The sequence below is a fragment of the Manis pentadactyla genome, chromosome 2 (genome assembly GCF_030020395.1).
Source record: "Manis pentadactyla isolate mManPen7 chromosome 2, mManPen7.hap1, whole genome shotgun sequence".
Classification (NCBI taxonomy): Eukaryota; Metazoa; Chordata; class Mammalia; order Pholidota; family Manidae; genus Manis; species Manis pentadactyla.
In genome coordinates this window covers 45747281-45761411 of record NC_080020.1, presented here as the reverse complement: position 1 = coordinate 45761411, position 14131 = coordinate 45747281, and the positions used below count along the sequence as shown (strand labels likewise).

The following is a 14131-nucleotide window of genomic DNA, read 5'->3' as shown; positions in this document are numbered from 1 at the left end:
TTTAGTTGTGCCTTTTTGTCCTGGAGTTTTTCAATTATTTAAAATGTTGGATTAACCATATGAGGTGCAAATCTCCATTACCAGCTTGCTTTACAAATCTTTAAGTCAATAAATTGTTTCCTGTCATCCCTTTCAGTTCTATCTACTATGAAAACTCTTATGGACCTTTTCTACCCTCCTGTTCTGCTCACCCAAGCCTGATCTGTGGAGACAGCAGTCTCACCAGAGCCATCTTAGAGCCATGGTTAATCTCTCCTCGCCCTGCCAGCCCTGTGACTGCGATTCCTCTCTTTGACCTGCCTCTTCACACCAGAGGCAGAGAACTGTTTGTAGGTCTCTGCTCTGCTGCCTGGAGAGCCGTGGTCCCCTGTGTCTTCCTCTTTGATCTTCCCCTAGACACCTCCTGGCGGCTCTGTCTAAGCTTAGCAAAGGGGCTTGTCTCCATCCCCCACCTCATCCCTCCTTGATGTCTCATTTCTGATGTTGCCTCCCTCTGCCTGTGTGACAGGTCCAGAATGGGGAGGCCGCGCTGTCCTCCACTTCAGTGCATGCACTTTGCCACCATCTCCCCACAGGAGGAGCTCCTAGTAGACTCGGGAACCCACTGATGTGCTTTGAACAGACCTCACCCATAACATTTCAGTGTCTTGGATATCCAGAGACCCTTGGTGGCATCGTTTATATACTCGTCTTTGTCTGTTGACCTGCATCTTCTGCCCATATGTTGTACTGGAGGCTCTGTACCACATTCTAGTGCCAGGATGTCACCAAGCACATAGTAGATGGACTCTCAGTTAGTATTTGTTGAAGTAGGAAGGCTTGGAACCCTTCTGTTACAAAAAACTGACTGGGGAAAGAATTGGAGGGATTTGTTATCTTGTCAGATGGAATCCACCTTCGTTAATTCATGAAACTTAGGTTCCACATGGTAAGTGCACAAAATTGACTAAGGCCCAGGCAGTCCCTATTTACTCAGAGTCCCATGACTAGTAGGATGGAAGAAGACATGTAAACTGACAATGTGACGTGTATACTCAGAGAGAAACAAGAACTCCTAACCCATTTTAAGTGGGTAAGAATTTCCCAACAGAGATGGTGGATGAGGATGGATGGGAAAGGTATTCTAGATGGTGAGAGACGTGCAGAATAATGGAGTATCTGGGGAATAGAAGACTAGATGAGGCATACGAGGAAGAGGAGCAGAAACTGAAGTGTTAAGGCATAAGGGACTATCTGCTATTCTGCTCACCCAGTCTGAGAATCCTGGTACAGGACAGGGGCCCTCAGATCATCAGATCTCACCTCTCTTCTTCATCAGGTAGGAGCCCATTCCTTCCATAGATTGGTTCCAGCCTCCCTTATCTCACCAAAACTTGTCCACGGGGTCCCATTCCCTCACGCCCTTGCATGAGAGAGCTATGAACTAAGTTTTCAAAGCCCCAACCTGGGGTCATACAAGCCCAGAGGACGTTCAGCAGGACATACTGATGGCAGCTAGGAATTTGGGTACCACTCAGACCTCCCGGAGGAAGCCACATCCACAGCCTGCCAGGATGCTGAGAGCTTGTGCCTGCTCCCTCACAACAGTGTGCTCTCATCTTCTGCAGGCAAAATTCTCTTCAGACGAAGCCACATCCGAGACGTGGCCGTCAAGCGCCTGATACCCATTGATGAATACTGTAAGGTAAGTTTGAAAAATATGAATACTTCCCTGTGTCTTGTATCTTCCCCATGAGTGCTTTTCTCCCTTCAGTTCCCTTTCTGGCTACATGCTGACTGTGAAAAATTGGTACAGCTGAAAGAAATGTAAAGAAATTAGAAGAAATTGACCCCTCAACTTAGAGGCAACAATTACTAACATTTTTACATGTTTCCTTTCTATCTTTTTTCTCTGCATACATTTCTCTATGGTGCTAAGACCATTTATGCTCATTATTTCTGTTGTTCCTTCTCTTTGCTGTTAATACCTTAAAATTCCCTTGCTATCAAAAAATCTTTGTGAGCCTACTCTTAATAACTGCACAGTATTCCATTGTGTCTGAATGTTCCAAAAGTTTTTATTCAGTTTTTATTCAGTTGTTGGACAGTTCAGCTGGCTTCCAATCCCTGGAATATTGTAAACCGCAAGGAACCTGCCTTTGGTTATATTCCATTTGATGTGAGGCTGTTGTCAGGAAAGTAGCTTCCATAATCTTTAGTGTTTCTTACTCTGACTTAAGATCATTAGCAGTTCTGATTGGAAAAGGGTGCGACTAACAAGAAATGCCTTAAAAATGGATCAGCAAATGCTCTCTCCCCCTAAGATCAGGAACAAAGCAAGTATATTTGCTCTTGCCGCTTCTGATCTACATTTTACTGGAGGGTCTAGCTGATGTGAGCAAGCAAGAAAAAGAAATAAAAGGTATACAGTTTGGATGGGAAGAAATGAAACTGCCTTGATTCACAGGTGACATGATTCTGTTGTACACAATCACAAGGGATCCGCAAAAACTATTAAAATTAAGAAACAAGCTTAGAAGATCACAGGATGCAAGATCAATACACAAAAATCAGTTGTATTTCTAGACACTAGACATGAACAACCCAAAAATGAAATTAAGAATGTAATTCCGCTCACAATAGCATCAAAAAGAGTAAAATACTTAGGAGTAAATTCAGTAAAGGAAGTACAAGTTTGTACACTGAAACTACAAAATACTGCTGTGAGAAATTAAAGCTCTAAACTGATGAAGGGACAATTCCATACTTATGGATTAGAAATCTCAGTAGTCTTAAGATGGCATTTCTCCCCCAGTTGATCTACAGATTCAGTACAATTTCTGTCAAAATCCCTGAGGGCTTTTTTGTAGAAATTGGCAAGCTGATCCTATCATATACCGGGAAATGTGAGGGACCCAAAATAGCCAAAATAATTTTGAAGAAGAACAAATTTGGAGGGCTTATACTACCCATTTTCAAAACTTCCTGCAAAGCTACAGTAATCAAGACATTGTGGGGCTGGCATAAGGATAGACATATAGGTCAGTGGAACAGAATTGAGAACCTAGAAATAAACTTGTGTGAAATTTATAGTCAGTTGATTTTCAACAAAGGTACCAAGAAATTCAGTAGGAAAAGTGTAATCTCTTTAACAAACACTGTGGAATAAGAGAACATCCACATGCCAAAATCATTCAATCATTCATTAAGTTGGACCCTTACCTCCCACCATACACAAAGAAATCAACTCAAAATGGATCTAGACCTAAGCATAAAAGCTAAACTGTAAAACTTCTAGAAGAAAATATAGGAGGGAATCTTTATGACCTTGGTTTAGGAAGAGTTCTTAAGTATGACACCAAAAGAGAAATATTGGTAAGTTGGACTTGATTAAGCTTACAAACTTCTGTTACTTCAAAAGATACCTTGAAGAAAATGAGAAGATAAGCCACAGATTAGGAAAAAATATTTGTAAATTATATATCTGATAAGGGACTTGTTTTGAGACTAAAAGAACTCTTACAACTCAATAATAAAAAGACAAAACCCAGTTTAAAAATAGACAAAAGATTGGAATAGAAATTTCACCCAGCAAGACATATGATGGTTAATAAACACATGTAAAGGTGTTCAGCATCATTTATCATTAGGGCAATGCAAGTAAAACCAAAATGAGATACCAACACAGCCATTTGAATAGCTATAATCAACAAGACGGACAAGACCAAGAATTGGTGAGGATGTGGAGAAACTAGAGCCCTCATTCTGGGGAATGAGAGAAGCCACTTTGGAAAACAGTTGGGCAGTTTCTTCAAAAAGTGAAATTAACCATATGACCACTCTTAGACCATATACTCAAGAAAATTGAAAATTTAACATCCACACCAAAACTTGGATGCAAATGTTCATAGTAGTATTATTTCATAATAGCCAAAAATTGGAAGCAATCCAAATGTCCATGATGTGAATAAAGAAAATGTGAAATAGCCATACAATACAATATTATTCAACAATAAAATGCAGTGAAATACTAGTAAATTCTACAACATGGATAAATCTCAAAAACATGATGCTAAATTAAAGAATCCAGATGTGAAAGACTACATATTGTAAGATTCCATTTATATGAAAGGTGCAGAAAAGGCAAATTTATAGAGACAGAAAGCAGATCACTGGTTTCCTAGGGCTGAGGGCAGTGGAAGTAGAGATCAGCCGAAAATTAAGTTGGAAATTTTTGAAGTCATGGAGAAGTTCTAGAGCTGGATTGTGGTGACGGTGCACAATTCTGTAATTTACTAAATATCATTGAATTATGTACTTATTATGGGAATTTTACAGCATGTAAATTATACTTCAATAAGTCCATAAAACAAAATTTTTAAGGTGGGCATTGTGGGGCTAGATGACCCCTCTCTCAGCATGAGACGTCATGGAAGGGCAGAAAGTCACTCATAACAAGCATCTTCTCTTGCCAGATGTGACCTTGTTTCATCCCTCCAATAACCTTGAGAAGTAGGTTTTATTATTCCCCTTGTGTAGATGAGGACATGGAGGGCCCAGCAAAGTGACTCACAATAACAGTATTGTTGGGTCTGGTGGTTGAACCCAGGCCCTTTAGGACTCGGTCATAGAAGCAGACAAACCCAGACTCTTCTCTCTCCTAAGTACAAATGAGGGTGAGGGGCTGGGACAGACCCTCCTCCTTCCTCCCAGCTCTTAGAGGGAAGTTTGGATCTTCTCTGTGCTCCTTTTCAAACCTGCAGAGCCTAAAATTCCTTTGTCCAGCCCTGTTGGCAAGAACTTTAGCCCTTGGTGTCACCTTGGCCAGCTGGTACCTTCCCCAGAAACTGTTGTGTGTAAGCCGAAAGTGTGCTCTCCTGCTTCTTCCTACCCCAGCCAGATTCTCTCCAGAGTCACACTCTTCACACTCAAGGCTTCATAAACTCCTGGACCTTTGGTTTGTAAAAGGAAATTTTAAATCCTGAAGGGATATCTTAAGGGATCGTAGCAGCTGCCTGCATCTGGCTGATGCTTGGAATGGTACAGAGATTAATTCACCTGGATTAACTTTAGGGTTGATCTGTTTTGTTCCAGTGGTTTGTCTATCCTCATGCCAGCACCTTACTATGTTAATTTCTATAGTTACAATAGGACTATAGAACAGAACGTTTACTCCTAGCTGGTAGCTAGGTTTGGGAATATCTACAGCCCTCATCTATCTTAGCTTATAAGAGACTAACAATTTCTATTAAAATACGGCTAACACATGGAAGTTACTGCCCCCCACTACTAATGCATCATAAGAAGCAGAGCAGATACTCTTGGATTTTGGTTGGCCAAATTCCCTGGGCTTGGCTTCAAGGGAACCGCCCTCCTGTAAATAGAGGAAACTATCCCTTTTATCACAAGGTCTACAAAGTCTTTTACAGACTGCATTGACCTTTCATAACATTTGGGTATCTGTTACTGACATTGCTTAAGCCAATTTGACTTACCACTATTAGCCGTATTTTAATAGAAATTGGTAGTCTCTTATAAGCTAAGATATATGACGGCTGTAGATATCCCCAAACCTAGCTACCAGCTAGAAGGAAACCTTCTGCTCTACTAGACCTATTATAACTATAGAAATTAACATAGTAAGGTGTTGGCATGAGGATAGACAAACCACTGGAACAAAACAGAACCAGAGACAGACCCGGGTGTGTTTGGACACTTTGACACTGACAGTAGCAGCCTTGCAGATCATTGAGGAAAGGTTGGATTCCTCCGAAAATGGGTATCCTTATGGGAGAAGACAAAAAAGATGACTAATAAAAAAAAAAAAAAAAAAAAAAAAAAAATTAATAATAATAAGGGAGAAATGTGGGATTCACATATAAATCATGTATAAAATCAAACGAATAATCATATCTGACTTGATTGTTTATAGTTCATGATGCATGATCAAAACCAAAAGTTTCTGTGATATGACTGCCCTTGCACTGTTCACCATGTAAGAACTTATTCACTATGTAAGAACTTGTTCACCATGTAAGAACTTGTTTGTTATGCTTCAGAAGATTGGAGACTGTTGAGATATAGGCTTGGGGTTGATTAATGACTGTGCATTGAGTCCCCTATACAGAATTTTATTGTTGTTAACAACCATTTGATCAATAAATATGAGAGATGCCCTCTCAAAAAAAAAAAAAAAAAAAAAAAAAAAAAAAAAAAAAGATGACTAATCCCTGCCTCACACCATACATATAACCATTTCCAAGGAAATTAAACACCTAAATGTAAGAAGCAATAAACAGATTTATAAGACAGAAATAGGAAAATACCTTCATAGATATGTATAGAGGGATTTCTAAAAAGACACAAAAAGTACTAGCTATAAAAAGGTTGGTTATTTGACTACGTTAAATTTAAGAACTTTTGTTCACAGAAAGACACAAGAAAACAAAACTCAGCCAAATCGAGCTACACATACAAGCATTTGTTATCAAGCAGCTCTCTAACGGTTCTCAAGTTGTCTGAAAGCTCCCTGAAATACCAATTGGCTGTCTGGCACCCCTTTGCATGAGAGTTTCCTTGAGACAGATGCAGTGACACCCTAGTGGCAGGACCAGCTAATCCTAACCACAGTCCAATAGTAAAATCCTCAAGAAGAGATGGAACACAGAGGATTCAGAATCCTGGAGCCAAGGTCCCATCAAGAAGGATGTACAATGCTGGGTTCACCAAGTTCTGTTTGTATTTCTAGAACAGCCCTCATTTCACCAGTAAAGAAAATCACTTCTAACAAACTTATGCTAGTAAGGAAGGGCTATGGTGTTGGTCAGAGGTGAAGATACCCAAGGCCCGGAAGTAGCCTTTCCTGAATGAAGGACCTGTGATGAGTGTTTTGCATGCTGAAACGTTCATTCCCAATGACAGTACTTCAGATATTAACTAATCATCATTAGGATGTAGTTTAAATCTAACATACATACACACACACACACCCCTGTGAGTGTGTGTGGCTGTGTCAGTATTTTACAGTTAACTAGAGGCAATATAACAGCAGTGTTTACCAAGCTCCAGTAACGTGAGACCTGCCTTCAAGATTTTTACCATATACTGCCTGTATTATTTTACCATAGTACTGTCTGTATTATTATTAGTGTTTTTCTTTAACTTACTTTTTTAACTTTTTAAAATATGTATTCTAGAAGAAATTTTAAACGCAACTGTAATATAAAACTGATATTACATGCCATAAAAGTAAAAGTCAAAACAACAAAACAACAGCAACAAAAAATGTTTTTTAAATCTGTGCAGCTGCTATTGCCTGCCTACCCGAGGCTCTGCAGAGTTTAGTCTTGCTGTCAGGAAGTAAGTTAAAGCAGTATTTGCTTCCAGGAATTGTATTGTTTCAGGTCTTATATTTAAGTCTTTAATCCATTTTGAGTTGCTTTTTGTGTGGGGTTTAAAAATTAGGACCCAATTTCATACTTTTGCATGTGGATATCTAGTTTTCTCTTTGTGGAAGATGAGTTGACCATATGTGTGGATTTATTTCATGGCATTTGGCATTGATTTCATGGATACGACACAAAAAGCACAGGCAACAAAAACAAAAATAAACAAGTGGGACTACATCAAACTAAACAGCTTCTGCACAGCAAAGGAAATAATGAGCAGAGTAAAAAGGAGAGTAAAATATCTACAAAAATAAATAAAAATAAAAAAGTAAATAAAAAGCAGAGTAAAAAACCTATAAAATGGGAGGAAATATTTGCAAATCATATATCTGATAAGGGGTTAATCTCGAAAATACGTAAGGAACTCAGACATCTCAATAGCAAAAAAGCTAATAACCCAATATGAAAATGGGCTAAGGACTTAAATAGACATTTCTGGAAAAAAGATATACAATGGCCAACAGGTATATGAAAAATTGTTCTATGTCAGTAATCATTAGGGAACTGAAAATCAAAACCACAATGTGATATCACCTCATACCTGTCAGGATGGCCATTATCAAAAACAAAAACAAAAAACAAGACAAGTGTTGGTGAGGATATGGAGAAAGTAGCCCTTGCACACTTTGTTGGTAGGAATGCAAAATGCAGCTGCTATAAAAAACAGTATGGAGGTTCCTCAGAAAATTAAAAATAGAAATACCATATTGTCCATCAATTCTACTTCTGGGTATTTATCCAAAAGAATTGAAATCAGGATCTGGAAAAGATATTAGCACTCCCATGTTCCCTCCAGCACTATTTACAATAGCCAAGATGAACAACCTAAGTGTGGCAGGTACATGCAAGGGAACACTATTCAGCCTTTAAAAAAAAGGAAATTCTGCAATATGTGACAGCATAAATGCACCTTATGGACACTGTGCTAAGTGAAATAAGCCGGTCACAGAAAGGTAAAATACTGTTTGATTCCATTTGTAAGAGGTCTCTGATCATTACTTAACATCATCATCTTGCTGACTCTGAAATCACCTCTAGAAACCACCACACTGTTGTACCTGGTACAGTACAGGGAACCAGAAGGCTAACAGGCTTATCAAGCAGCTAGTATATGATGGAAACCTTTCAGCCACTTCCTCCTGACTCTGAAACACAACCCTCCAAGATGGGTGTTAGGTGTTTCCGTTTTACAAGATGAGCAAACTGAGGCTCAGAGAGGTGATGGGAGATGTTCAGAGCCAGAGTCAGGAGCTGGGTCTGAGTTTTTATTGATACCTTCAGCGTGGGGGTCTGGTTCTGCTCTCCTCTCCTCCTGCCCCTGCATTGACCAGCCACATCTGTCCACAGGGCCTGGATTACGTCTGAGAACTAAGTTTTCCTGGAACTGTGGTACTTTGTCATTATTGACCAAACACAAGACAATTCTGGAGTATTTCAGAAGTAGAATTATTTCTCTGCACCATGTTATGTTTTTACTGTTAGCCTGTCCTTCCAGAATGAAAGGGGCAAACATCAAAGCATTCAGTGCCACCTTTTATTAGTGACTTGGCTTTATTTTATGGTTTGGAGGTTCGGTTTGGCTTTTACTTCCTAGGAATTGCTCAAAACCGAAACAGAACTTGGCATTGTCAGGAGGTTCCTGTGGGGCTCGTTGTCCCTTCCCTCACTGTTCTTTTCAGGGTCCCCTGTCATTTCAGCTGGGAGCACCCCGGAAGGCCCCCTCTAGGCAGAGACCATGGCCACCTCAGGGTCCACCTAGCTGTCCCCAAATGGCTATGCAGCCACGTCCAGTCCTCTTACTCTTGACATTTATCCAGCGAACACTTTCAGCCAGGTTTCAGGGGCTCCCCAGCACTGTCTGGGCATGTAGGAGAGAGGGAGGAGGAACAGTCACATACCCATGCCCTCTGTGGATTTGGATTAGGGAAGCTGGAGTTGGCCAATTCTGGGCTCTCAAGTCCCAGTCCCTTCACCAAAGCCTCAATTTCCCCATCTCTGAAATAGGCCTTCCCTCCCAGGATTACATGAAGTGACGCAGACAAACACATTTCGAGAGCCATCAAGTGCTGAGCCAGCATAAGTGAATGTTATTGCAGTCTGGGGGAGCCACAAGATTTCTGCCTGTGAAGCAGCCAGGACACACCTCGGTCCAGCATATAATCAGCTCCTTCATTATGTGGTTCCAACTGCAAGAGCTGCAGGATTTCAGAGGAAAGAGAAACCCACAGAGGGCCCCAAAACAGCAACTTGTCCTGGGCAGAATGAATACCCGCTGCTCCAAACCAGGAAGGGAAGGGGGTCAGAAACCAGCAGTGGGGGAGGGAAGTGCCTGCTCTCTCCCTCCTGGGCTCTCTGCCTCCATCCTGGAAAAGGTCAGATGCTGGGGATTAGCTGCAGAGCAGAAGCTACTTCAAGGCTAATAAAAAATCAGTGAGCCACAAATACCCAGCCCTTCGGTCAGCATCTTTTACCCCAAAGGGATAGAGAATGGACAGTGGCTGGGGAAGGCACCCTGCTAAAACCTGCCCACCGCACCTCACGTGTTCTTCCACTTTAGGTCTGTGGCAGGTCACCCCCGGCCCGGGGGGTGTGGCTTAAAGTCAGAGCCTGACTCAAAGGCCATGTAAGGTCAGCAACCCAAGTGACCAGTGACCATCCGGTGAATGAATAACCGAAAGGTACTACATAAAATACAGTGGCATATTATTCAGCCTTGAAAATGAAGGAAATTCCTGCACATGCTACACCACAGATGAACCTTGAGGACATTCTGCCGAGTGAAAGCAGCCAGCCACAAAAAGGCAAAGACTTCTTGATGCCTGTTGTAGTCAAACTCATACAGACAAAAAGTAAAATGGGGGTGTTCAGGTGCTGGGAGAATGGGGAGTTGTTGTTTAAGGGGTACAGGGTTTTAGTTCTGCAAGATGAAGAGTTCTGCGGCGATGGTTGCACAGCAATGTGAATGTGCTCACTGACACTCAACTGGACACTTAAAAATGGTTAAGGTTTACCAGAATTAAAACTTTAAAAATCAGAAAAATAAATCATGTACAGTCAAAACACCCCCAAAGCCTGGTGGAGGGTGCACACGGAGACGTCCATCAGGCCCTGCGTCCGTCCGCCACAGCCTAGTAACAGGGTGGGAGCATCACTTTGCGGGGGGTGAGAGGGAGGTGAGCTTTTCCAGGCTTGTATGAAATAGAAGGCATGTCTTTTCCACTCCAGGCTCATGCTCAAGAGTGGTAGGGAGGGACATGAGAGGTACCAGAGAACTGAGGCCCGCAGAGAGAGCAGAGCCCAGCCCAGTCGGGACGCGCTGGTGGGGGGAAATGGTCCACACGTGTGCACAGGCACTCTCCCTGCCCAGAGGCTTTTTATAAAGCACGTGCATGAAACAACCCCATGGCACTCAGATCTGTGTCCTTAGGACCTGCACTGGGAGGGGCATAAGTATTTGTTAAGTGGAGCTATTTATTCATTATGGAGCCATGTCTTAGTTTCACATCCTTTCATGATCAGTATATACACTATACTCCTCTTGTTTGGCACAGAAACTAGTGCAGTTCTGGGCACAAAGGAAAGGTCCATTCAATTGTTGAATGAGTATCTATTGGCAGATAAAATGCCTAGTCCCACTTTGTGACCTGCACCCGCTCCAGTTCAGCCTGTTGGCAGAGACAGTAGAGGCCCCTTTACCTGATGAGCTGGGGTGGCAAATTAATGTGGACTTGAGCTGTGGAAGATACCAGATGTTTCAGCCCTTCTTAACCTGGGGACTTCTCACCTCTATGCAAATCACAAAACATCCCTTCGCTTTACCACTTGATATCTGTGAGTTAAGACATATGGGCAGGCATGTTGGACACAACCTATCTATTCACTGGTAGGCAGCCACTTGAATAAAGCATGATGCATCTATACAGTAGACCCCCAATACCCAGTATAGATGATATCATAGATGAATAATGATGTGACATGAAGTTCATGTATTTTGTTTAAATATATACATATTATTTGCCCAAATATGCCTGTAATATATAGATATCTATATGAACACATTGTATGTGTGCGTGCGTGTGTGTGTGTGTGCTCACATGCACGTGTGGGGGGTCCCCAAACCAGCAGCAGCAGCCCCAGGGAACTTGTTAGACATGCAGATTCTCAGGCCCCACACCAAACCTACTGAATCAGAAGACAGGGGCCCAGCAATCTGTATTTTAACAACACCCCAGGTGATTCTGGTGCAGGCCCACATTTGAGAACCCCTGGCTTATGGCATTCTTAACACCCGTTCCTTCCTTTGGACTCACCTGTGTCTCTCCTGCAGGCCCTGATCCAGCTGCCCCCCTATATCTCTCAGTGTGATGAGGTACTGCAGTTCTTTGAGACAAGACCTGAGGACCTGAATCCCCCTAAAGAGTAAGTTGGTTTGTGGACTTCACCAGAGCATGCCTTCCCAGCCCTCCTTCCTGCCAGGCCAGCCAGCCCCAAGAGGAACTGGAGTAAAGGAGAGTAAATCAAAGTAAAAATTAAACTGGAGTCCATTGATTGAGCCTTTGCCAGGCCTCGCAGCAGCCTTCACAGTCACTGGAGGTGGGCAGTCCAGTCATACAGGGGGAGGAAGCTGAGTGTCTCTCCTGGGAGCCCCTAACCCCATGCACTTACCCACAGAGTTTATCGGAGAGTATTGGAACTCCGGAGGGCTGGAGCCACCCAGGCAGGGGCTATGTAGTAGATTCATCTCAGCGCCTCATCCACAAAGGTGGACTCCAGAGGTAGGAATGAATGAGTGACTGAGACCACTCAAGGTCTCAGCACTGTGATTGACAGGGCCAGGATGTGATCCTGCTCAGCCGGGCTCCAAAGCTGAGCAGAGTCCCCACCACAGCCCCTGCCTCCATCTCACTGCTCCCTGTAGTAACAGGCAGTGCTCCCAGATGCCTGGCAGTCCGTGTCTAGTGGCCCAGCCACCCAGTATGCACCGCACAGAATCTCACCACCATCTGCCTGCCAGCCTTTACACACCAAGAGCTGATGGCCCCAGCAGCCCTGCCAGCATGAAACACCGACATACACACGGGGATTTTTTAAAAGCCCTTTTCTGGGAAAAGCACCATTTTTGTCTGCAGAAAGAAGGGCTCTGTCTAATTTAGAAATCACAGTGGGGGAAGAGGGAGACCAGCCCACGGTGCTGGGGCCATCCTGGGGTCACAGCAGCAGGAGCCAGCACCCGTCAGGAAGGGCTAAAAAGTGCAGCCACGCTCTGTTACCAGAAAATTGTGAACCACTCCTCTGAGCTCTGAGCTTAACCTATTGCCCAAACAGCAGCAATAATCCAGGCTTACATGAGTTAAAACAGTTACAGTGTTCTAAGCATTTTGCACATGTTGAGCTAGGAAACTCATGTTGCTCTTTGAAAATGAATGTGTTAAGTTACAAAGCTTATTTTTTAAAATAAAGTTTTAGCAAGTGAAGTTCATATATACACATGTAGCAAGGCTGTTCCTATATACACATGTAGCAACACTCAGAATCAAGTTCAGAGGTCACAATTCCTGATCACTCAGGACTAATGGTTTAACAACCACACAGTTGCGTAAACTTAATTTCTTGCAATAAACATACTCCATTAAATACCATTTCCCATGACAAGCACAGAGTAAGAAAATACAGCTTCTCAGAGTCAGCACACAGAAGTGTGGCTTTGGAATTAAGGAAGACATTTTCCATAAAGAACAACAGTAAACCTTTTAAATCAGAACATTACAGCAGGATATCTTGCTAACATGAGACAAGGCAGTTTCATAGAGTAAAAAAATAAAAAAATACAAAGTAAGTACAAATTTGATGACACTGGACCTTCAGCCCACCCTGGCTGCTGCTTCTGTTCTTGGTGTCTTTGCATTTGCTTCTGGTAAACATTCCCCAACTTCTGTTGACATAACAAGACATAGTGAAATATTCTTGAGGTACTTTTGTCTACAGTCCTCCTGGGCTTTCAGGTGGTTAAATTGCCATTTCTGGCTTGTAGCCTCTGGCTTCAGTGCTAATTTCTAGGCAAAGTGAATCAAAGAAAATGGAGCTTGTAGTGTTCAGTTTCTACTTCATTCTCTCACAAAACTGCCAGGTAGAAACTGTCGTTCCCATTTTACAGATGAGGAAGCTGAGGCTCAGAATAATGAAAAGACTTGCCCCAAATCACACAGTTTGGAAAAAGTGGAGGTGAATTTTCCTCAGGTCAGTCTGAGTTTTAACCTGAGCTCTGTGCAACCTGTGTGTGTGTGTGTATGTGTGTGTGCCTCCCACACAAGGGACAACCAGGCTTAAGAGAAAGAGCACTGGGTTTAGACCTGGGTATGCCAGGGTCAAATCCTGCCTCCACCACTTGTGGACTGTGTGGCCTTGAGCCTCCCTCATTTTGCCTGTGGGCCTCGATTTCCTCCCTTGTGAAATGGGAATAGTGGTACACCTTAGACTTCACGCTGAGAACTGAATGACTGCCATAGTAAAAATTCCAAGAACTTGCCAAGTGCTCAAAAAATGGTGGCTTGTAGTACTTTTCCTCTCTGAGCACCCAGCTGTCGCTGTTTTTATTCCAAGAGTTGATTGAGATGTCTCGTTGGTAGATCACCAACAGGGAAAATGGCTGGGCCACTTTCAAGCTGGGGCAGGTTGGGCAGGTTGCTTCTTGTCTCGTGCCTCAG

At 42.6% G+C, this 14131-nt stretch overlaps 1 protein-coding gene across 1 annotated transcript in view; it reads left to right on the top strand.

Annotated features, from left to right (window-relative positions):
• SH3PXD2B (SH3 and PX domains 2B) overlaps positions 1 to 14131 on the top strand; it is a 101810-nt gene that overhangs the window by 48856 nt on the left and 38823 nt on the right. The window contains exons 4-5 of the mRNA XM_057491795.1: positions 1608 to 1684; positions 11755 to 11846. Of these exons, the coding sequence (XP_057347778.1) occupies positions 1608 to 1684; positions 11755 to 11846 (169 nt within the window). The remainder of the gene's footprint in view (positions 1 to 1607; positions 1685 to 11754; positions 11847 to 14131) is intronic.